The sequence below is a fragment of the Odontesthes bonariensis genome, chromosome 6, assembly GCF_027942865.1.
Source record: "Odontesthes bonariensis isolate fOdoBon6 chromosome 6, fOdoBon6.hap1, whole genome shotgun sequence".
NCBI lineage: Eukaryota > Metazoa > Chordata > Actinopteri > Atheriniformes > Atherinopsidae > Odontesthes > Odontesthes bonariensis.
The window spans coordinates 15,367,113-15,390,480 of NC_134511.1; the positions used below are offsets into that span (position 1 = coordinate 15,367,113).

The 23,368-nt window shown below is 39.5% G+C and overlaps 2 protein-coding genes across 7 annotated transcripts in view; both read right to left on the reverse strand.

Moving 5' to 3' along the window:
• Positions 1 to 545: 545 nt before the first annotated feature.
• osmr (oncostatin M receptor) lies at positions 546 to 9,796 on the reverse strand. Its single transcript, XM_075468850.1, has 17 exons — positions 9,709 to 9,796; positions 9,471 to 9,625; positions 9,192 to 9,345; positions 8,474 to 8,746; positions 8,254 to 8,383; positions 7,148 to 7,296; positions 6,780 to 6,913; positions 6,438 to 6,579; positions 5,989 to 6,074; positions 5,653 to 5,866; positions 5,181 to 5,366; positions 4,979 to 5,080; positions 3,941 to 4,108; positions 3,561 to 3,713; positions 3,332 to 3,413; positions 3,166 to 3,250; positions 546 to 2,077 (listed from the first exon to the last, which is right to left on the reverse strand). Exons 1-17 carry the CDS (start codon positions 9,794 to 9,796, stop codon positions 1,688 to 1,690), a joined length of 2,691 nt encoding a protein of 896 aa, XP_075324965.1. The 3' UTR covers positions 546 to 1,687.
• A 216-nt stretch (positions 9,797 to 10,012) lies between these two features.
• Positions 10,013 to 23,368, reverse strand: part of LOC142382081 (rho guanine nucleotide exchange factor 28-like) — a 34,193-nt gene continuing 20,837 nt past the window's right edge. For 3 of the 6 annotated variants that reach the window (XM_075467549.1, XM_075467554.1, XM_075467555.1), the window contains 22 exons: positions 22,617 to 22,761; positions 22,279 to 22,334; positions 20,497 to 20,554; positions 19,097 to 19,235; positions 18,562 to 18,692; positions 18,330 to 18,470; positions 17,042 to 17,292; positions 16,840 to 16,965; positions 16,615 to 16,732; positions 16,088 to 16,342; positions 15,932 to 16,008; positions 15,665 to 15,843; positions 15,420 to 15,520; positions 15,119 to 15,316; positions 13,436 to 13,567; positions 13,186 to 13,319; positions 13,050 to 13,097; positions 12,650 to 12,754; positions 12,335 to 12,493; positions 11,677 to 11,928; positions 11,157 to 11,547; positions 10,013 to 11,048 (listed from right to left, as the gene is read on the reverse strand). In XM_075467549.1, the coding sequence (XP_075323664.1) occupies positions 10,858 to 11,048; positions 11,157 to 11,547; positions 11,677 to 11,928; positions 12,335 to 12,493; positions 12,650 to 12,754; positions 13,050 to 13,097; positions 13,186 to 13,319; positions 13,436 to 13,567; positions 15,119 to 15,316; positions 15,420 to 15,520; positions 15,665 to 15,843; positions 15,932 to 16,008; positions 16,088 to 16,342; positions 16,615 to 16,732; positions 16,840 to 16,965; positions 17,042 to 17,292; positions 18,330 to 18,470; positions 18,562 to 18,692; positions 19,097 to 19,235; positions 20,497 to 20,554; positions 22,279 to 22,334; positions 22,617 to 22,761 (3,387 nt within the window). In that variant the 3' untranslated portion in view covers positions 10,013 to 10,857. The remainder of the gene's footprint in view (positions 11,049 to 11,156; positions 11,548 to 11,676; positions 11,929 to 12,334; positions 12,494 to 12,649; positions 12,755 to 13,049; positions 13,098 to 13,185; positions 13,320 to 13,435; positions 13,568 to 15,118; positions 15,317 to 15,419; positions 15,521 to 15,664; positions 15,844 to 15,931; positions 16,009 to 16,087; positions 16,343 to 16,614; positions 16,733 to 16,839; positions 16,966 to 17,041; positions 17,293 to 18,329; positions 18,471 to 18,561; positions 18,693 to 19,096; positions 19,236 to 20,496; positions 20,555 to 22,278; positions 22,335 to 22,616; positions 22,762 to 23,368) is intronic. The other 3 variants (XM_075467553.1, XM_075467552.1, XM_075467551.1) reach the window with 3 other exon arrangements.

Here is a 23,368-nt window from a genome sequence, read left to right on the forward strand (position 1 = left end):
TTCATACATATGATAATCAGTGATCGGCACGGAAGAAGTGAAGTTTTTGGAGTTTGATATATATTTTTTGTCAAGTTTTAAAACGTTTATCTGCATTGATTAATCTTTAAAAGCAAGCTTAAGAAAACCTACACGGCTGGATACACACTCAAGAAATAGACTCAGTCCTACAACCACTGTTCCATCGTGCTTTAACATGCTATTTGCATAGCTGACTGGCCCAGTCACATCCCAGCAGAGATCTCATAATTCCATGCATTTAGAACCAACTCTGCAACTTTGCAAAAACACCAAGTGTTCCTTCGTCTCAACTTAGTAATGAGCAGGGAATGTGTTTTGGTGGAAAGCTTGCAATGGTATCAGGAAGAAATTCAGCTGATTTAATCAGAGTAAAGATACACTACTTGGTTTCCTAAAGGCCATTTTAAAGTGCATTATCTGCATTTTAAAGCCATGGCAGAGACAGATGTCTGTAGATGTCTGTTTTTTAAGGCATGGATAAGGTGAATAGTACCTTCGCTTATACAGTTGCAGGACTATGGTGGAGGAGCTCTGATTTTATTACATAAGATGTGCTTCATACACAGTATGTGTCAAATTATTTTCTTTTTAAACCCCAACTATTACACAACTTTAATCACATATATCCTTTGTAGATAAAGTTCCAAACCTTTGACAGTTACTGGGTAAAAACTGAGACATTTTTGCAGTTTCATAAAAAGCAATGTTCATATCCACTGTGATCTTATCATAGGAAGTGAAAAACAGAACACAAGTACAAACTGTCCTCAGTACATTCAACAGTTTGCTCAACAACTGCCCGTTAGAACCAGATAATAAAAAAATGTATAGAAATCAGTAAGATTGGAGAGAATTATCATTCTTAAGTATAATATGTACAAAACCAAATCTCATTCAAACGATTAGATGTTTTTATTCTTAGATATATGAAACATTAAGATAATAGATTCCTTGGAGAAAACTTGGAGAAAAAGAATTATGTTGTAACTGAGTGACTTGTTGCAGCATGTGGAGGAAGCGCAAGCATAAGACTCATTTATATTTTCACATTTGAGTTGCACCTCTGTTTTACAGAAAAGAATACGCATTGCCATTCGTCACTAACAGAGAAATTGAAGGTAAACTTTTACTACTTGACATTTTGGACTTTCTTAAAAGTCAAATGTCTCAATACTTTTTGAGACTCTTTTGTAGACATCTCAGATATTTTTTCATTCAATTTCCTGATGTTTCACTCCAGTTTTCTCCAGAGACCTAAAAACGTGTCTTAAATGATGCACACATCTCCATCATGCATAAAAAAATGTCAAGTTGCCTTCGGGTTTATCTCAATCTTCGCAGTGAGATCCTCTTCTGCTGTTGCAAACACTTTTTTTTGTAACAGTACAAAAATGGTGAATTTTTCAACAAGTATCTGTCATTCAAAGAGTTTTTAAGATTACTGCTGAGTGTTTTCATCAGCAACATACAGTATAATGCTAAGCTATGAAACAATATGAAAGCAACAATTTACAAACCAAAACATGTCGATGAAGCAGATTTGGATTATTCGTAAATACAAAATATAGATATTAGCGTCTATTCTGTTAACATGTTTTTATACTGTTGCAATAGAAAAATTAAATGTATGATATAGACACTTATGGTCTGGCCTCAGATACAGTACTTAAGTGTCATCTGAGATATAACCATGGATGACAGCACATTCAGAGGGTTCGAAGCTAAAGCTTTTGCCACTGATTGTTGCTTCTTGTGGCTCAGAGTGATTCTCAACAACAGGTCTTAAGTAACTCTTGTTTGTGACGCATATCATTTGCTCAGGGGTCGGTCTGTCCCACAGCAGTATGGCAGACTGTGGATGGTAGTCCACCTGGAGTGGCACACAGGTAGGTGACTTGGATGAAATCGAAGACGGGAAACAAGGAGAACACAATGTTTTTGTGAGCTCAGCATCTCTCACTGAGGTTTTTTCACTGAGCAGCGGTCTGATATTTAAGATCTCGATGTCACAGCTGATGCATTCTTCCACCTTCTGAGACTGCAGTCTCTGAGCTGTCTGCAAATATGCAGAGGGTATAACGACAAGAAAAAATGTTTAAATAGAAGACGCACATCCAAATCTATAACTCTGATGTACACACAAATAACTTTTGAGTAGAGCAGATAAGCTGGAGGAACCTTTCTGTGCTTCACTTGAAGACTATTTTAATGTTAGCTAGAGATTTGATCAGATCTAGAGAAGTTTGATAAATTAGTGTTCTCAATATTTCAAAATGCAGTCTAGACTTATCCCTGAATTTCAAGTAAATAATTTAGAATGTTTCAATAAAAAAAAGCATTAAAAACATATCTTGAAATTTGAAAAAATGTTAATAAAATGTCCAAATCTGCTCAGCAAAAGGAAAAAAAAACTTGTATGATTGTGAAATGATGAAAACTTCAGCCTTGTCTCACTATAGTTAAGGAGTTGTTTACCCTGCAAGCATCTTTCCTTTTTTTTTTAAATCAAAAAACAAACTAATGCACCACATTCCCAAAGTTCTCTAGTTTGTGTATTTCATTTAATACGTGTGTCCTCCTTGGTCTTTAGCCATGGAGCTGCACTTTCTGTGTGCTTCGTATGTTCCAGGCTGAAACCATCACTCCAATCTGAAGCTTTTTAGATTTTTTGTGTCATGTTTTTTTACACCTTCTAAAGCCACCTATACTGGCTTTGCTTATCAAGTTTCTTTTTTTGATGATTTGTTGAAAGTATGAACCATCAGAGCTCATTGTGAGAAAGAAACTGAAAGCAGCCCCTTTTTAACCAGTTAGATCTACGTTTCTTGGTTAACTCAGAACTTTGTCCATCAAACATTAGGCATGACTCTTGTGCATTTTTCATTTAGCTTGGGAAATTGATATAAATTCACCAAAAGAGAATTACAAAAACTGAGCTCAACATGTATTTTACGTCTATATTTTTAATCAACGATAAGAAATAGGTTTCTTTTTTCTCCATAACCTTGGAATTTTTTATGAAACGACAAAAAAATGGGTGCAATTTAATTTGATCATGATGATATTTAGTACTCACAGTATTTGTATTTGCACATGATAACTGTTTCCTCTCATGATTTGACTGTTTCAGCGGTTTGTCATTACCTGATTCAGGAAGCTGTCCAACTCTGGTTTTTTAATCTTCATACCAGCTGGATAAACAAATATCTCCCTCAGCACACTCTTTAGCCTGGAAGAGACACACATGCTGTACATCTTTTGAAATCATGAATTAATGGCGTAGTGAACATTTAAAGATGACAAAAATTACATTTTGCGTTGGGGCCACAGGAGAAATGTGCAGCCCAGCAGTAACAAGATGGGAGTCAGGATCTTTGGCAAGTGAGCAGAATCTGCAGAAGGAAACAGAAGATGAGTAGGTTACATAATCAGGAAGTAAAATTCAAGCTTTGTTACTGAAGTTTGACTAGTTTTGGCCAAGATGCATTTCACTAATATGGTTGTGTCTTTGTGTTTGCGTGGGATGTTTTAAAGCTCACAGTCGATTTTGGTCCTGATGATGACACTGGCAGGTAGTCCAGGCCCCACTTTAGTGAGAGCACTCACAGAGCAGGTATACTCTTGGTTCTGGCGTAGACCCTTGATAGTCACAGACTTCCGCAGGGGATCTGCCACTGTAACATTGAACAGATCTGGATACATACAAGATTGTAAATGCATAATTTGATTTAGCCGAACAGCATAGGAACTCAAACGATGATAATGTGTGGCTGCTTCTAATGAGCGGATTGAATTAAACATACGACTGTCCAGAATAGTCCTCATTTCACAGTTTTAGCAGAATGTTTAGAGAATATAACTTCAAAAAAGCAAGCAGGATCTAGAATTATTGACACTGGAAGCTTCTCTCTGGACTTACTTTCAGTTTGACCTGGTAGAATATCAGATCCTACTTCCTGAACTGTAACCAGGTAGCCAGTGATGAACGCTGGGTGAGCTGGATCATCTTCATTGTAATGCCACTCCAGTGCCACAGAGGAAGATGTACTCTGAACCGGCTCCACCAAACTTGGGGATTGTACTGATGCTATGAAAATAGAGATGGTTTGATGAAGGAAGATGGATATCTGAGAGAATTACACTAACAGACATTGGACAACAGTTCAACTTCCCCAAATACTCATGAACTTTCTATGCCTTGTATGTTTTTTTGCAAGTTAACGCTAGCACTGTCAGATTTGGAGTCACTACAGAAAAAGTAGTCTTGTTTTCTCTGCTTTATCAGTTATTCCTCTGAGCATATCTAAGAATTATTATTGCTCACAAGTTCAGAGAATTTCCTATGATGAGGCTTTGACGGGGACCTGTTGTGTCAAAACTGGAGCTACTACTTAATTCTTAAAGTTTTATAGTTGAGTGTGTTAGTTCTGAGAAACAGTGCTAGGCAGAAGATTAGAAGGATCTCAGACACACAGTGACAATCATGTAGAATTTTACGCAAAAGAGAGGAAGTTAATGGTCTGAAAAGGATGTGTTGACTCACACAGATTCAGCATCATTACGTCAGTATGAGTACATAAGTAGCTATATCACTCTGAGACAGCTTAAACTCACAAGAGAACTGCAGCAAGCTCTTCTGGATGCTTTAAAAAGCTGTCCGTAAGTGTACTGACAAGAACTGGTGCTGCCATTAAAGCCAAAGTTGGTAACATTTGATTTAATTAGAATTTTTATTGCTGTTGGTACAGATAATTATGATGATAAAAATGTATATATTCTTATGTTCTTTCTCTCAATGATTAAAACTGTTGCATAGTATTTATACTGATATGATCATCTTCTTTGCCTTAACAACCACACAAAGACCTAAATATATGATTTTCAAATGTGGATCAATTAAAAAAAATATATATATATATTTTTTTTTACCCAACTCATTATCTGTAAATATACTCACTGAGCTCCTGTGAGTATCCTGTCTGAATCTCCAAGAGTTTGTGTCCATTTTCTGTGCATCCATAGATATTAAATGCATACCTGAAACCTGCTTTGAAATGCCCTAAAAAATAAAAGCGTATGAGAATAGATACCAAGGTAGAGAAAGCTTTCACACTGGCTTATACACACTGATTAAAAAGAATCATGAAACAAAAACTTACCAGCAGGCAAATATAAAGTGTTGTTTCCCTTTGGTACCTTTATCCACTGCAGAATACAGGGTACAAAACTTCCCATAATGCACCATTCCACAGTATAGCCACATGTGACAGTACTCTGATGATCCCAAGACAGACTGAAAAAACCACCTGTGGCGCTGCTCAGCTGCTTCTTTACTGGGCGGATTTCTGGAGATACACAAATTTTACTCACTAAGCATCTAATCACTTATAGTGTGTCAGACTGTGACCAGGAAGAACATTACTGTTAACTGAAGGTAAAAACTGAAGGTAAAGCAAAAACGGTATCAGAGAATAAATCAATCAACAGACATCAATGATAGAAATGCAGTACCCCTCATATTTTAGCTTTACAAAAATATTCAAGATGACTTAGTTGTCCACATTGTTTTTAGAGGAGTTTTCACGAGAGATAAACACATAAATCTATGAGAATTTTAGCTAAGTTGTTCACCTGTGTGGTCCTGTGGTGGGATGGTGATGTGAGCAGGGGTGGAGGAGCCAATTTGAAGAACAGCTTGGACAGTGAAGTCGCACTTTCCTGGACCGATGGAGATTTCTACTTGGCTCTGCCCACTCTCCTTCAGCTCTCTCCACATTTGGCCTCCCTGTGACCACTTCAGTGAGTAGCCTTTGATGTTTACTGTGTCTGCTCTGCCAACAACATTCTGACAATAAATTGGATTATTGAGAGTGAAAAATGTATACTTACCAAAAAAACCAAGGATTGTCCTTTATTATAAGATACTGTAAATATTTGTCATGAAATAACAAGTGAAGAAAGACTTACTGGGTTCCACAGCAGAGTAACGTGACGTTTGTGTGAGTCAGACAGCTGCCTTATTCTCCTCCATATATCCAAGGTCACCAGTGGATCTGAGGAACATTCTTTGTTCAAGTCATCACAAGAGCTTTTCATACAACAACCAATATACTTGGTGTTTGTACTAATAACATGCGTACAACACCGAGTTTATGTCTAGGACTTGTATTGTGAGCCTCACTTTTTCTTTCCAGCCTAAAATAGAGAATACTTAAAAAAGAGAGACAGAATTTGGGATAGAAATTAAATCTGGATAAAAATGTTCTGGATTCCTGGCTACTCAGGGATTTTTTTTCATCCTTTTATGTTTGCCTTTAATTTAGTCTGAGTGTGGTCTTGACTATAGACTTAAAACACTTAATCTGGACTTGACTCCACCTTATACTCTCCTGTTTATACTTAGATTTTGTACTTACATGTTGTATAAGAAATGGGCCGTGTCCATTCTCCCCAGAGTTTGCCATTAACAGAACAGCGCACTCTGGTAGAGTAATTTGTGTTTGGATGTAGATTATCCAGTCTGATTTTGCAGAGACCACTCGCACTGTTGCAGTTCAGCTGTTACACAGAGTAAAAAATAATAAAAATATCAACAAAAAAAAAAAGACTACAATAAGGAACTGTAATATCCAGTTCTGTATTTTGCTAATTTTCAATTCAATTAAATGTATTTACTTTGTTTTATCTATGTAGTACCAAATTAAAACAAATGTCATCTTAAGGTGCTTCACATTTTAATCAAACCAGATAAGAATTACCTGTGAAATGCTCACTGGAACTGTAGAAACCTGACAGAGGAGGTTCATTTGGGTCAAATTCCCACTTACACTCCAGGACAAGCTAACGTTCGTCACCCCGGGGCTCACTCTGTCCCACTCCAACACAGGAAACACTAACAAATTTATTAAAAACTCATCTTCAAACGGTTGTACAGTGAACATTCAAATAACACAAGGGCAACAACACCAATGGTTTCTCAACATTCTGCTGATAAATTTAGGGTGCACAGAAATTAGATGTGCCACATTGCGTAAGTCTTCAGGCCACGATCATACAGCTGAAACTGTATAGAACAACATATTCAGTGAATTCTACATTTGGTTCATATGTTTAAAGAACGTCTGACCTCTGTCAGAGATGTTGAAGCTGTAGCTCTCTGTTTCCTCCCCCAGCTTGTTCTTCACCAGCACACGGATGTTGTATTCTTGCAGCTGTGGCACAGCTGGGAAACTACAAGACGACTGGTCACAGTTGATAGTGGCCTGGTTTGAGTTCCTGTGTTTTCACAGTAACATAGACAGGAAGAGTGAAATACAAGAAGCATCCAACTGTCTGTGATGTACGACTTGTGGCATGATATAGTAGGTAAATAGGATATTTGTTTTGTTTTGTTCAATTATGTAGTGTTTCAAAAACCTGAGTTACAGAGTGCCTTACATTAAAACACACGCAAAATCAAACATTTGAAAGCAAGAAGTGAAACATTTTAGAACAACACAAACCATAATCATAAACTAGATAACTCAGACACAAACATTTAGACAAGAGATGCGATTTAAAACACCAGCTGGAGTGCACTGTACTGAATCCCAGAGGAAGTTCCACTGTCTCAGACCCAGGTGAGCAAAGTGTCCCTTCAAGTTCTCAGTGAAGGGTGAGGAGCAATTTGTACGCCTTAGAAGAGAGCTGAGGGGACTCAAAAAGTTTGCAAATGTATATGAGTGTATCCTGGAGAGCAGCTGTTGCAGAGTTGCAGAATTTTCTATCGACTACAAATGGGTTACATATTCTTGGTTTTGATAGTCTTAAGCACAGGAACACAAACACATGAATTCTAATTGCTGGAAAGATGATAGAAGGATTATTTGTGCAAAGTTTCTCAGGTGAAATAGCAGGACTGAATAATTTGACTTAACATGTCAATCATGTTTCAATAGATAGATGTTAAAAAACTACACTTAGATTTTCATCAGATAATTTTGTAATATTATCATAACACACAACTGAACTTTTGTATCATGTGCCCAAAAGGGAGCATATATATAAACAGAATGAGGCATATCAGAGGCGTGAGGGAAGAAGCACCATCATAAGATGGAGATAGTAGAAAATACACCAGTTTAATGCTGCACTGGGGATCCCTACCTAAGAAAACACACCACCATCTATGCCTGATATTCTTCTGTGAAGGCTTGCTGAATTTCTCCCAACACGTATGTTGCGCGTGTTTACCGTATGTGGAGAGTCTGTGTTCGCTTGTTGCGATCATAACGGTGTTGTTCCCTGCCTGAATCCCAGTTGCAGGTGATAGTTGTCATGTCTGAAGTTGCACAGCTGACGTTTCTGGGCTTCTGAGGAGGAACTACAGCATACGCACACAGATGTTCACATGTTTGAGTTCTTCCTCAAAACACAAAAAATTAACATGAAAGTTAACATAAATCAGACTCACAGCTGATATAGTTCCAGGCATAACTGGGCTCGCCTGGTGTCTGATTACAGGTGAGTAACAAATGTTTAATTAGATTATTTGGGATTGTCAGGTTGTGCACAGCTATAGCCTTGACTCTGGCACCAATATTAATATAAGGGAATTGAATGTTCCTGAAAGCAATGCTGGTGATATTGACTCCTGCTGGAGGAACACAGCAGAACATGGCACTCGAGCCTTCCCTCAGCACCCCCTGGAAGGGAAAAATCTTTGTCTTATCCTTTGCCTTGACTCCTATAAGACACAGATTAGATTTTTAGATAAGGATCTGACCAGCTTCACTTTGAAGGAGGCATACTGGAAGACATATATTTCAGTGCAAGCTCCAGAAATATGTGGCGCTGAGAATAATATGGAGGAGTGTTGCTAAAAAAAAGGCTTAAAAAAATACAATAGAAATGTTTCTTATCTCAAATTTCAATGACGTGGGTACGTGTAGGTTGTGCATTGCAACAGGTGTTTGCAGTTACGGCAACAGACCGGAGAAACACTGATATGAAGATTAGTGAAGGGGAAGAGAGACAGGATGGAGGACTAAAAAAATAACTAAAAACTAGCACTTAAAATAGCATTACCTTTTCAGTGAAACAGTGTGAGTAAGGAACATACAAGCTCTCTATGTGTTTGGTTTGGTTTTAATCAAACAAACTGACAATAAAGGTTCAGAGAATCACCTCACCATAGTTGGTTATCCAGTTGCTCCAAGGACTCGGGGCAGATTGATTACAGGAAAAACGTACCCTGACAGAGTGATCAACACACTCTAGAGGTAGATCAGAGATCCATGTCCATGTGTATTCAGTGGAATTGTCAGCATGTACACTCACATTTATCTATGTTAAACAAAATGTGATACATCATGAATTCATTCTAAGAAAAGAAGCATTGGCAATCCTACACAATTACTTAAATGTAACAAGTTTTACCAAATGAAGGCAACAAACCCTCCAATACTCACATTGTAAATAACAGTGTGCTCTTCAGTGCGGCTGACCTGGATCTCATAAATGTCACTCGATGAGGCTGTATGGTCCCCCAGCCAGCTTACCACAAGGCTTTGCCTGTCACTATTAGCCTTCAAATGACTGATGTTTGGCTTTAGTGGTGGAGAACCTGGCACGCAGTTAAAACATAACTGATTTAAAGCTACAGGATGGAACTTTAAAAAAAAAAAAAACTTGAGAAATCCAGCTTACCCGTACCAATGCAGCAGTCACTGGGATCCTGGAAAAATATGAGAAACAACCCAAGCAAGCCAGTGCAGAATACTCTGACACTTATCATCCTCTCGGCTAAGAAGTGATCAGACCAGAGTGGACCTCAGGCTACTGACCGTGCAAACAAACTGGAAGCCGAGTGTCTCAACCGTAAATGGCAGTTTGCCTACAATTCATCAGAAAGTATTGCGTAATAGAAGACAGGAACTCGTGAGAAGTTTTCGAACATCAAACGGATGTCACTATACTGTTTTTCACACAAGGCAAATACACTGTGAACAGATGTTTGCCACAGTAGTTTTATATACAATATCAACATGGCACTTTACAGATATGATTAAAGAGATTACAAGACATCATGTATTAAAACAAAATTATTATTAATATTGGCAGTGCATGAAGCAATCTATCTGCAATAAATTATCAGAAAAAGCAATGAACTCACTCTTTACAGGAATTACAGTTATATCATAGCAAGATTTTTTGGCACTTGAAATGAGAAAAATAATTGGTAGAATTATAAGATCCTCCTCTAATATTGTGTGCATTGGTTGCCTTTTCATAAAACTATACACGTATTCAATATTCGTAACAATGTCAGAATATTTCTGTTTGGCAAATGCTTACAAACACGTATAAATATCTGCATGGGGGGAATAAAGAAAAATAATCACCTTCTATACATTGTTTGGGGCCTGATTGGCTTCTAATAAACTCAAACTTTATTTTAAGTGCTCATTGAAAGATTACATCATCATATTTCTGTCCCGATTTCTTGATTCTTTAGATCACAAAGTGTCTGTAACACAAAGGTACCTGTGTCTTCAAACAAGTGCAACAAATATTATAAACTAAGCAGTAAAAAAAAACATTTTCATGGGGGAAAATAAGCATTAAAGCTGATTTGTAGAGAACTTTTTTGCAAAAAGGCACAATGGTTTGATGGCACTGGAAAAAGATCATTTAAGTTCACTCTAAAGGCACATACTGAATGGTCTGTTTACATTTGGATATTCTTTTTATATGAACTCAAACCCATTACATTTAGATAAATACAACAGTACAAAGACAAATAAGCAAAAGATAAATTATTGTTTGTCCAGTTACAGATTAGGCAGCTTGCTTTACTCAGAGGTAAACAACATTTTCCTCTCCTCCATCTTCTCCATTTCGTCCTTCGAGAGAGAGGTAAGCTTGTGGTGGAAGGAGAGGGGTAAGAGAGGCTGAGGAAGAGAAGTCTTCCTTATAAAGTCTGTGATCTGTGCCCTCTGACCTCCAGGAAGCGGCAGACTGCGTGTCCTGTGTTGAGCTGAAGTCTGCTGGAAGGAGAACAGAAACTCTCAAGACAATAATCATGTTTTGGCAGGCTGGACAAAAACAAGAAGAAATTTGGGTAATGCTTTATTTTCTGTATATACAGGACATACATGTCTTACTGTTGTTGGTTCTTTCCTGCTGTGTGGTGACCCTGCTGCTGAATGGGTGGTGGGAGTCAGTCGGGGGTCGGGAACAGGTGTGGTTGTTACTGTAGTTTGGATACGTGAGACCATCCAGGGGCTGCTTGTTGTGCGTCTGGCTCAACAATGTGTTAAGGCTGTTGTAGAGGGTGGCACTAAGGCTGGGGTTAGCAGTGTAGCTGGAGCTGTTCAGTGGCCCATCGTGGTTCTTTTTCTGCATGGAGAGTGCATGTTGGTGCTGGTTGTTGTTGTGAATTGGCTGGTGGCGGTGATTCTGCTGCAGGGAGGCAAGCAAAGCCGCCTCATTTCCGTACACTGAACAGTTACCATCCAAGCTGCCTGAGCGGCTGTGAGTGGACACCTGGGGCGAGGAAACCGCACAAAAAAAAAGCAGGGCTGTCAAGGTTTATTTCCCTGTATTTATCCCTGTCCTCTGTCATCATGAATGTCATCATGAATTTCCACCCTCCTGTCACTCCTCCCCGCTAACCTTGTATCCATCCAGTGGTATTGTGACTGGAAGGCTGCTCTGGCGGCTATGTCTCCAGCTCTGGAGCAGCCTCTGTTGGGCCTCAATCTTCTCCTTCTCCCTCTCCACACTCCTTTGGCCCTCCCTCAGTCGCTCCAGATTTTGCCGATACTCCAGAAGCTGGGTCTCCAGCTCCTCACGCTCGTATCGAAGCCGCTCAGCCGCCAAGAGACACTGCTGCTCTCGCTGCTCCAGCACACTTTCCTGTTCACTCTGCAAACATGCAAGGCTTATGTGGTTATCTATGTTTATAAAAGACTAAGCTGTAGATATGTGCTTTAATCTTTCAACAGACTGGCCTCTGGGCTTTATTTACTGTATTTTTTTCACTGTTGACACGATATTCTCACTCATATGTGGTCCTGTATGTTTCTATTAGTTCACATGAGATGGTGATTGTCTAGATCTAGAGCATCACTTAGTGATCTTTTTTTTTTCTTTTTATCTCTGATTTTACAGCTTAATTAAATGCAATAGAATTAGAAACCACAAAGTGTTAAAACATATGGCCAAGGATTCATAAACACTGAGCAAACTGCTATGGGATGGAAACAAGAGAGACAGAGACAAGTGACCACATGAGGCCCATATGTTTAAAGATTGAAATCACAAGGCTCACCTGTTGTTTCTCTCTGGCCACACACTCTTTGTCCCAGCGTTGCTGCTCTTGTTTCAACTTTGCATGGAGTTTCTGCACATCATCCACATCCTCTTTCTTCCTCTCTAAACTCCTCTTTTCCTCTTTCACTTTGTCAGTGCTCCTTTGCTTCTCCTGCTCCTGGAAAACAACACAACATTTCTTAAATGTTTTTCTTTTTACCTGTTATTCCGAAAAAAAGATTCAGTGAAGTGAATTTTTTTCTGCCGGAAAACCATCATGAACTTGCACAACAGAAAAATGCTTGTTTTAACACGAATATCATGTGGCTGATACCAGGCTGCTTTGGAGGGAGGTGAGGATTCGAAGCTGAGGTCTTTCTCTCTCCTGGAGAAGGAGCTTATGGACTTCATAGCAGCTGTCCTGGAAGGTCACTGCTGCCTACAAACATGAGGAGACACCAAGTATTTTGTAACATAATCACCGTCACATTGAAGGTTTGAATCAGATTAATATATTTTTTTTAAATCCGAGTACAATTTCTAGCATAAATATCCTTTGGTCCTCACTAACACTGTTCAGGTTTAGGTTTATGTTGTTGTGAGTGGACCAAAGCTTAACAAAGTTGTGTGTATTCAAATTCATATATGCATTTATTCCAGTGTTCAATATTAATTCTGCCCTTTCGATCCAGAAATGAACTCATTCAGCAAGCTGAGACGTGCACTCCTCTCACCTGAAGACTGTAGAGAAGTTGAGTGAGGCTCTGGATACTTTCTGCCACCTAAAGAACATTGAGTTACTATGATGGAACAATATTGCATATTTATCAATCAACACATTTTGCTCACGAAGAACTAAAGTGGTTAAACCTTTAACAGCGTCCCTTTGGCGTCTCCCTTTTTGAGCTCGACAGCTGAGCTCCACGAAACATTGTCCAACCCCGCCAACTCGCTGTCTGACCCAAGAGAGGTGGAGCTCATGCTGAGTGTGCTCAGATAATCCGCTGTATGAACAAGGAGAGGGTGGGGAAAAATGTGAAATTTAGTCACATCAGAGAGGATACAGCAGTAAGTGGGTAGCAGTGTTGAACACACCACAAGCTGTAAATCTGTGACTCACGCTCAGAAGGAGACCCCTGAATGCTGCTGCCGTGGCTGTTGTAGCTGCAGCACTCGGGCCCTCGGAGAGGAGAGCTCTGACTTTGCAAAGAAAAGCCATCACGAGCTTGAAGAATGGCAATCAGGTTGTCCGCTATGGAGGCAAATATTTGTCAAAACTTTTCTGCAACAAGATACACCTGCGGCAAGTCACATCACTTTTTACATTTTTCTTTTTTCAACTGTTCCTGATGATGGAACTACAATAAAAACAAATGTTTTAGACTGCATCTACTAGTTACAATGTAGCACCGGTGTGATTTTGCAAGTCTATAAAAAACACAAATATAAGCTGATCAAACGTCCTGCATACTTTGAAAACATCAAAGATGGGACATGTTAGAAAATCATTGCCAACACTCAACAAAACAGTGGTGAAAACATGTTGTTTAGTCTAGGGGTCTGGCAATATTCTAATATTGAAATAATCATGATATCAAAAGACTGAAATAAAGATATTGCGTTGAAGATACACATATGATTATGTTGTGCTTTGATCACAGCTGAATAAATCAAGAGTATTGCATGCCGACTGATGTTTGTACAACTTTTGAAGTTTCTTACCTCATATTTTGAGTGTAATTTAATTGCCAAGAAAACAACCCTTGAAAGATTTAACGATATTGTTACCATGAATTCTTTTTGGCCATAATAATCATGAAGTGAAAATAAGATGTCATCACAGCCTTTGTGCAGACAAAACAAATAAAAACAAGTTTTGGCGGATTGTGGACATATTGCAGGAGCTTAGAAAGACGAATAGAATCTGTATCTAGAATCTAGAATTGAACCCCTTTCAGCCTTGCATATTTATAATGCTTTACCCTTAGATAAATAGTTTATGTTTATGCATTTTGGCAGACGCTTTTATCCAAAGAGACTTACAAATGAGGATATAACAATGCAGCTAACAACAAAGCTAACAATAAGCTAGTCAGGCTCTGTCAGAGGTGACAGGGGTGACAGTGTAGAAATAGAGTGCAGGCATTGAGGAAATTTCAGAAAGGGAAAGTGCAGTAGAAGCGGTAGGGAAGTGCAGGGTAAGTGCTAGGGTAGCAGATGCTCTCTGAAGAGCTGGGTCTTCAAGAATTTCTTGAAGATATTCAGGGACACCCCTGTTCTGGTAGCACTCGGTAGGTCATTCCACCATCGTGGAACGACACATGAAAAGAGTCTGGATTGTCTTGGGCGTGGTGTATGCACTGCTAGATGACAAGCCATTGATGAACGGAGTGATCGAGTCATAACATGACATAAGCCTTTGCGAAAGCATTCAAGTAGATGGGAGCCGTTCCATTAAGCACTTTGTAGGCCAACATCATCATCTTTTAGGCTGATTGAAGACCAGACACGCCACCGCGCTCAGGACCGTCTGCAGAGGCTGGGAGAGCAGTTTTTTGGAGAGCGTTGCAGTAGTCAAGGCGAGAGATGGCCATAGAATGCCCCAGGAGCTGGGCGGCGTGTTGGGTTAGGTACGGCCTGATCTTTCTTATGTTTCACAATGTGAAGCAGCACGATCGAGGCAACGTGATCTTTAAAGGTTTATTTTGACTGTCCATGATAATAAATTGAACGTACGTTAGTCTCTGAATGTAATCATTTGTTATTATTTTGTCTGTGTGTATCATCTCTGCAGGTGTCTAACCTTCTCTGAGAGCAGCTGTGAGCAATGACAAGGCCTGACGTGGCGTCTCAGTGTCCATGTACTGTGCTGGTTGTACCAGGAGATGGCGATGTGGTGCATGTTCTGGTGAATTGAGAGTCAGTTCTGTGAGCTCAGCATAAAGCTGTAACTTCTCCTCCAAACTGTGGCAGATTCGCTGGTCCTGACCAAACAATGTTTCTGCAAAAAAAAAAAAAAAAAAACACCATATGATAAAAAGATTCTTCATGTTTCGCGCAGTAGAAAATAAAGCATGTAGTTATACGATATTTTAGTTTCTTACCCTGGAACTTGTTGATTTTCTGAACTTTCACTTCTGCTGCTTGCCTGGCTTCCTCTGTCTCAGCGCTTCGCTGCTCCTCCTCCTCTTCTTCCTCAGGGCAACTGCCATGTAGACCAGTTGGTTAGATAATGAGTAAAACGAACACTAACACACACTAATCAGGCATGCATGCACTCACACACACACTGATTCTAAGCTGGACAAATACTGTAGGACTGATGTGAACCACATGTGCGTACACACACCTCTCCACAGCCAGTCGGATGTGCCTCATCCACGCATTCCTCTCTTCTCTGGAGGTGGTGTGAACTTCATACATCTCTGGGCCCACTGAGGACGCAGAGATAAGAAACATTCCTCTCTCCTCATTGGCTACCTCTCTAACGATGAGCTTTTGCAGAGGGATTACTGGAGGCTTTTGGTCCTTAAAAAGCAAATCCAAAAGGATGGGTTAAACAACGACCTAATTTTGATTAGGTCCCTGATTTTAAAGAGTTATGAGTGGTGCTTACCACAGAAGCAAAAACAAAGCGCTGGTCTTTCTCTTGTAGGAAAACCAGAACATCAGTGAGCAAAAGAGCCAAAGTGTCTGAAAACAAGAGAGCAGGCACATGAAGATTGGCGGTTTCAAACCTAAAAAGAGTCTTAAAAATTGATCTCACTCCCACCTTTCAGACGTCCAGTGGCAGTCTTCCAAAAGACCAGGCCTTTGTACTGTAGATCCCTGTGTTTGCTGTGCAGATCCTGTTTGCGAAACACCTTGTCGTTTTTTAGTTTGGCAAAACTCTTAGTTTCCAGCCGGGCAAGCACTTCCTGCAACTCCTGACGTCTCTCATACTTATTAACGGTCAGGTCCACTGCTACAATGACGTCACGAATCTGGGACAAAGCACTTGACAAGTCAGAGTGTTCCTGACTTCCTTCTGTGGGCACAAAAACACACAAGCACATTAACACACAGTGTAGCTTTTCAGTTATGGTGCTCTCAGAATAAAAAATGAACATAGCTTTAATTAGAGCTAAATTACACAAAAACCTCTTTAGATTATCTCACACAGGATCATGTTAAATTTTTTCATGTTAAATGTTTTTAGACAAGAAGATAAACACCCCTTGCTTTGCCAGTTGTGTTGCTGCTAGCTTAAATGTTGCATATATTTGTAGTTTTGCTAAAGACACAAAAGAGCTGACTGACGCTGAGTGTACTTTAATATCCTCTCCAGCAGTACTGGATACTTGGTGATGCGCTGAGTGACCAGCAGGATAAATTCTGGCACCCCTCTTCGTCTGACCAGAGAGTTACTGCTCTGTTGCTGTGGGATGAGAAAAAAATATCAAAAATGAGAACATCAGCTGCTCGCTCGAGACATTTTGCTGCCATGTTCGGATAAACACAGGAGTCCTGGGAACAGGAGCTTACTCTGACAAAGTTTTGGAGTTTCTTGTTTTGTTGCTGTAGCTCTTTGAAGACATTAACAGCCTCCATGTGGTGACTGCAGAACTCTCCGTACACCTGCTTCATCTTCTCAGCATTTTCATCTGAGAACTGAGGGAGACCATTAGACGCTGAGTACAGATATGTTTCTCTGAGTATTTATGCACATGAATGCATCAACACTAACCTGCTGGAGCAGTATGTCTCCAATCTGATCAATGAGGTAATTTCGGGAATTCTCTATCTGGGTTGTGGCCTGTCGACGATCCTGCAATGCTCGGAAAAGGTTCCTGTGGAAGTGCAGGAGCGGATCCAAGCATGGGAAGATCCGGGCCACACAGTCCCAGTCCAGCTGCAGCTCCTCCAGCATACCTCTCCTGAACACCTCGGACATGACACTCAAGGTTTGGATGTGGTGCAGCTCAGTCTGCATCAGCTCTACAGGGAGGAGGAGAGGCGCACCACAGTGGATTATGGGCAGTCGAGTATGTGGTGGAAATGTGTGTTCACAGGAACAGATGAGCTGTTTAGTTGTGTAAAGGTTTCCCACAGAGTGGAAATAAACCTCATTGGACAACTGGTCTTTTCTTGCCAACTATCAGCACTAAAGAGGATTTAACATCTTAAAACACAAAGCGTAATATATGCAGTACATGCTCCACAGAAGCACATTTCTTTGGATACACACCAAAAAGAGACATCTGTGGAAAAAATGAACAGTAATTGAAAAAAAAGCCATGAGCCTGAAATTAGTACACGGTTTGTTCTAGATAGGATTAGCACAATTCAGTGAGTGGTCGATAGGTTTTCCAGCAAAAGGCGGGATCCCCTTGGGACTGGTTGCAGGCATAATCATAAAATAACCAAACTCCAATTTTTTGAGCCATGGATGATCATTTTAGATAATCTTTAGAAGTGTTTCCATCGAACTATCTATTCGTAACTGTAAAAAAAACTAAGAGTGTCAAATTCCTCCATTACTGTGCAGTTTTTGACCTTTTGCTTCCCATTCCTCTGCAGTGGTTTATCTCGCCACTTAAAAATTTTGGTCTTAAGCCAAAAGAACATGGAGAGCACAATAACTTGGTGAATGTGATTTGCTTCATTATTTAGGAAAAGTGCAGCAGTTCAAGGCACAAAAAATCCCAACTGTAAAAGGTACTCCATGTATAATAAACAGAGAAGTACAATAAATTGTTAACTAATGAATCTGTATGACATACAGTCAGAACACAGAACATGAATACAGAACACTCATGGAAGCATATCAGCCAAAGAGCCTAAAAACAATTAAATCATAAAAAACTAATTCATATGCCGCTCAATACTTTAGAATGCCCAAAGCATTGCCTTTTGCCAAACACAAATCTGTCCGCTTGGCAAATTAAAAAGCTTAAGTATAGAAAGTCCAGATGTATTCTTTAGCTCCACCACAGATTGTATGTAAGAAGTGGAATTAGACAGAAAGATCTCACCATAAATAACATCCTGTCGCTTAACGGTGCGCCTGTCATGTTTTCTGCAAAACTCTGGACTGACTACAAGACTCCATGACTCGGCTTCGAGTCCCAGCAGGTCGGCCGACAGGTCACTCAGTAGAGGAGCATCAACAGTATCTGTAGGAACAACAAGGATGAGCAATGTCTCATTTCCTTATCACTGCTTTAATGATGCGTACAGAAAATTGTGTACGTGTTTGTTCCTCACCCTGCGTGCTGATTGGCAGGTCGGTGGATGGGGGCGTTGTTGTGACAGGTGTTCCCTCTTCACACAGTGAGCTGTTAGCACAAGCTGTCATGGCGCTCTCACTGTCCACCCCTGCTGTGTCACTCAGCCCTCTGTTAAGAAACCACAACATGAAGCTTGTTGACAATATGTGAGTGCTTTTCTGTTAACTACAGTTTTATTCATATCAGCATTTTGAAACAGAGTCTTTTTCGGATTGTGAAACTGCATTGGGCTGTTATCTTGTGCTGGTATTTAAGATCTGATCACCTGTGTTGAATGTTCTTCTCAGAATTTAGAGATAGAAAAGTCAAAACCTGATTATTTCATATCTGACATGATCTAGAAACTCAAGCCAAACTGACTTATGTTAGTCACTCATATTATCATCACATGATTTACATACATTTGAATTATCTATAAAATTAGATACAATTTCAGGTTATTACTCAGTATCTAAAGGACTATAACTGACAAACACAAAATACCGCTAACATATGCCACACTGCTGCCCTACCTGCTGTCTATAGAGATGGACAAGCTTTTGGAAAAAGCAGCAACTGTTTCTCTTTTCTCTTTGGTCATTGTTGCGACTGAAGAGGAGGAAGAGGAAGGTGAAGAGAAAATGGAGGCTGAAGAGTTCTCTTTTGATGAGTCTAAAGGAAAGATCAACAGGAAGAGGAATCAGTCTCACCCTTGGAGGCTTTTTCCCAAAATGAATATTTTCAAGAGTTTGTTTAATGTTTTTAAAAATCTGTGCAGCCACTCAGCACGGTCACATGCACAGTTGAGTTAAGCTCCGGTTACAGCTCGACCTGGCCATGTAACTGGACCACTGTCTTTATCCCAGCATACATGCATGGGAGTGGGATGAAGTTACTGACTGAAGCATGTCTGACGTCTATAAAACATTCAAAACATTCTGTTGCTTCTAACTTACTCTGTGGGAGATCATTGGACATGTAAGCGCAGCTGAACTCACTGCAAAGCTGCTGTCTTTAAGTTACTTAAATGGTGATTTGATGACACTGTGGTTAAAAAATATCATGATTTTCAGAGTAGAGCAAGCGTCTGGAAATTACTTAAGCAAGTGTGAGTTGACGCCTAGTGTTAATGGGCTGATTTTCAGTCACAATATCCGATGTGTTAAGCTGTCTAACAAAAGTAACGGAAAACGATGCAAAAAGATAGAACTACGGAGCATGTGCGTGGGGGGCTTGGCCCATTTGAATCGAGCTGAGGGTATACATACGGGAGTCGTTTGACCCCCAAACGCATCAAACTAACATGTTTACGTGCACTTTAAAAAGTCCAGTTTCGGTCAGACTAAACACAATAATTCATTTTTTCTAGTGACATGTGAATATATTTATTGGGTGTAACTGTGACTTGATCTGGAAGTCTGGGTTTGCAATCATACTTTGTGTCTAACTGGGCATGCAGCCTTAAGTTGTGACAATATGTTGTGAAAGCAGCCGACGCTTTACAGTAAGATTCTTTTCTCACTGAAGTCAGACACACCCAGTCTGTAGCTACCTTCAAATTCCTCCTTTACTTTATGTAAAACATTTCATGCAATTTGTCTTTCTAGCACCCATCCCTTTTTGTAATGGCGTTAAGAAAAGTGCTACAAGTAACTGTAATATCACCATCATTATCACTGTCATCATGAAGACAAAATGATCCCGTCAGTGCAATATAAATACTAAACCCTGCAGTCATACACAAACTCACACATGAACACAACCCAGACCAGATCCCCCACTGAGGTGGGTTGAAATTTAACAAGAAAGAGCGGGGGATGAAAAGCAGTGGCTTACTTAATCCACCACATGACAAGGGAGGACAGGTAAATGAATAAAAAAAACCAAGGGAGGACATTGTCGATGGTGTTGATGGCTTGGCGGTTTAACTCACTCTGTGGGAGAGACATGCTCTTGCTTTTCATCAGTTTTTCATTCTTCTCCTGCTGTTTCTAGTGGACACACATAATAACAATGACATCAACATGGGTAAATCTTCGTGTCTGTGTGCATAACAAGGTGTTTCACTTGTAGCGACGACAGATTCAGTTAGTATTAGAGTCCAATTTATGTCTAAAGAAAAATTAAAATAAAAATCAATATAAAACCTGCTCTCAGATATTGTGGTTACACATCCCTTGTTTGTGGGGTTCATTACAATATGGGAGTTCCTTTCTGATCTAACAGAGCAAATTCCTCTAATCCTGCTTTTAATCCTTCTTCTTTTTTTTCTTTTTTTACATTCTGCCTTTATTAAACAGCAATGCACTGTAGTTTATTTCAGTTCAGAAAGTGTTGTGAACGTATATTTATATATTTTTTTTATGATGATGATTAAAAAAATCCTTCTAAAACCTGAGGGTCTTCGGGATATTTAAAAGCTATTCACTAAAACCTTCTACTTTTCAGCCCCTGAACAAACAAGAAACATGAAATAACCATTTGAGAGGTTTAACCTAATTGAATTTTAAATCCCTAACTTTAGCCTCATGTTTGTCATTCTTCAAAAATATCATAGGAGTTTGTGCGTCTTGAAAATGTCGACGTGGCATATGAGCATGTTGCTAGATAAAAACACACACGAGTCCCGTCAAGTCATAACTGATTTATGGTGAAAAAATATTAAATGTTTTTTTTACAGCAGAATTCTGAATTTTATAAAACTTGGTTGAGAGGGTGAGCAATGCAAAGGAAAAATACCTTAAATTCTACATTCAACAAGACATTGGTAGACAATTCACTTTCAAAGTTTGTTATCATTTGGTTATTTCATGTATTTTTACATAACCATTAAAAAAACATCATCAGATGCAAGCTTCAGGTCATTCCACAACATTCAGCTGGACAAAGGCTTTGATTTAGTCATTCCAAAGCACAAACTTTATCCTTTTGTAACTATTTTTTGGTCTAACAAAATGACCCACATTTAATTGGAAATCAGTTCAAAGACAAATGTCCCAAAATTTCATTTTGTATTTGAGTTGGTATTCATAATTTAAAGTTAAAAAAAATATTGTTATTGGAGAATAGTAACTTATTCCTCGTAGCGCAGGCATGCGCATCATTGTTGCTCAGTGTTGCATCAGCCAGTGTGTTAGAGGCCTTTAGTTACTTAGAAGTTACGCTTGGTTCCTTTGTGACCTTTTAGAAGATTACGCTCCGTGGGCATGCAGTGGTCTAAGTTGAATTTCCTCCATTTGTGCGCTGCATCTGTTTGACTGTGGATTGGTAGAGTTCAACCTTTGTACAGTTAGTTTGTTCACTTTTTCCAGTCCAATGAGCCTCAACAATACTGTTTTGAGGTCCTCAGAAATCTTTGTTTCTCCCATGGTACACTTCAACAACTATACATTGTGAGGCTCAGACTTTGACATATCCCTGTTATTATAACAAAACAGGGTACCCACCAACTTACTGCTACCCAGTTGAATGAAAACATCTGACTCCTATTTCAAGTGTTAAACCTCACATGTTTGATATACTTTGGTAAAAATTCAATAAGGATTTATGAGCACAATTTTGCAGAAACATAGCAAATTCTAAAGTGCCATAACTTTTTACACATCAAAGACAGCATGTTTCTTTAAACGTTTGTGTGGCCATATTTCTTTAAAGTGCTTTGAAATGATTGAAGCTTGTTGATTTCGAAATCAAACGAGATATTGTTGAAGGTTACCTTTCCACAGGCTGCAACTGACTCTCTGCAGTTCTTATGGACATTCAGGAAGCAGTCTGCAAATTATGAAAGGCAAACAGATGATATCCAAGTTAATTTCATAAATTAACTGATCATTAACAGAATTACCACATCTCTAGATTCAGTGTCCGGATGGTCGTCAAACTGCCCTGCTCCTCTTGAGCAGGGCTGACATCACGCTCGGAATAAAACTGACTTAATGTCTTCTACTAAACAACACATCATCCCAGTACATGCAAAAAGATTTAAACAGACCCTAAACACTTCAGGCACCAAAGGACATAAAACGACAACAGTTCTGACAGTGTAATACTCACTGGAGCACTGCAACAGCTCTTTCCCAGAAACAGACTTATCACAGGCCACACAGAGAGCTGGACCAGATGGAGTCACAGGAACAAATTGGTGTCCATTAGCAGATCCTGACTTCTCCTTCCCTTCTTTCCCCTCCTTCCCCTTCACCTGAAATGCAAGTCATAAATATTGTCGATTTACTCATTTAGCTGACATGTACTGCAATAAGAGTCACATTATCATGTAAACCACTGAAAAGAGCAGCATATAGCAGCCCTCCGCTTGCTGCAAAACACCTGTTAAAGTGAGGTTAGTAGAGATAAAGTGGCCTCTGAGTCTGCTTTTCTGTTTACTTTGTTAAGGTCCATGGGGACGGCTGCTGTTAGAGTGCTTTATCCTTAGGGGGCATTAGGAGGATTTTTTCTCTCTGTATGTGTGTGATAGAGCCATGTTTGTTTTTTGATCAAACATTGCAAGGAAGTCTAAGAGTGTGTGTTTGTTTTTTTGCAGTTCAAGTGCATTGTGTGTCAGAGCATGCAGGGAAACATGTCTTCAAGCACATACAAACATGAGCTTGTAAGATTATGAGAATACTGTAAAACGTGTTTTGGTTTCTCAGCCTTTGTTGAGAGGAGTTGACATGTTATGTAAGAGAATATTTTCACTGTGTCCTGTTGCTAAGACCTGAAGAGAGGGAATTTTCCCCCTTGCCAAAAGAAGGCAGCATGCTCAGACAAAGGCCCCCCCAGCACAGGAATTCTGACCTGGTCTATTT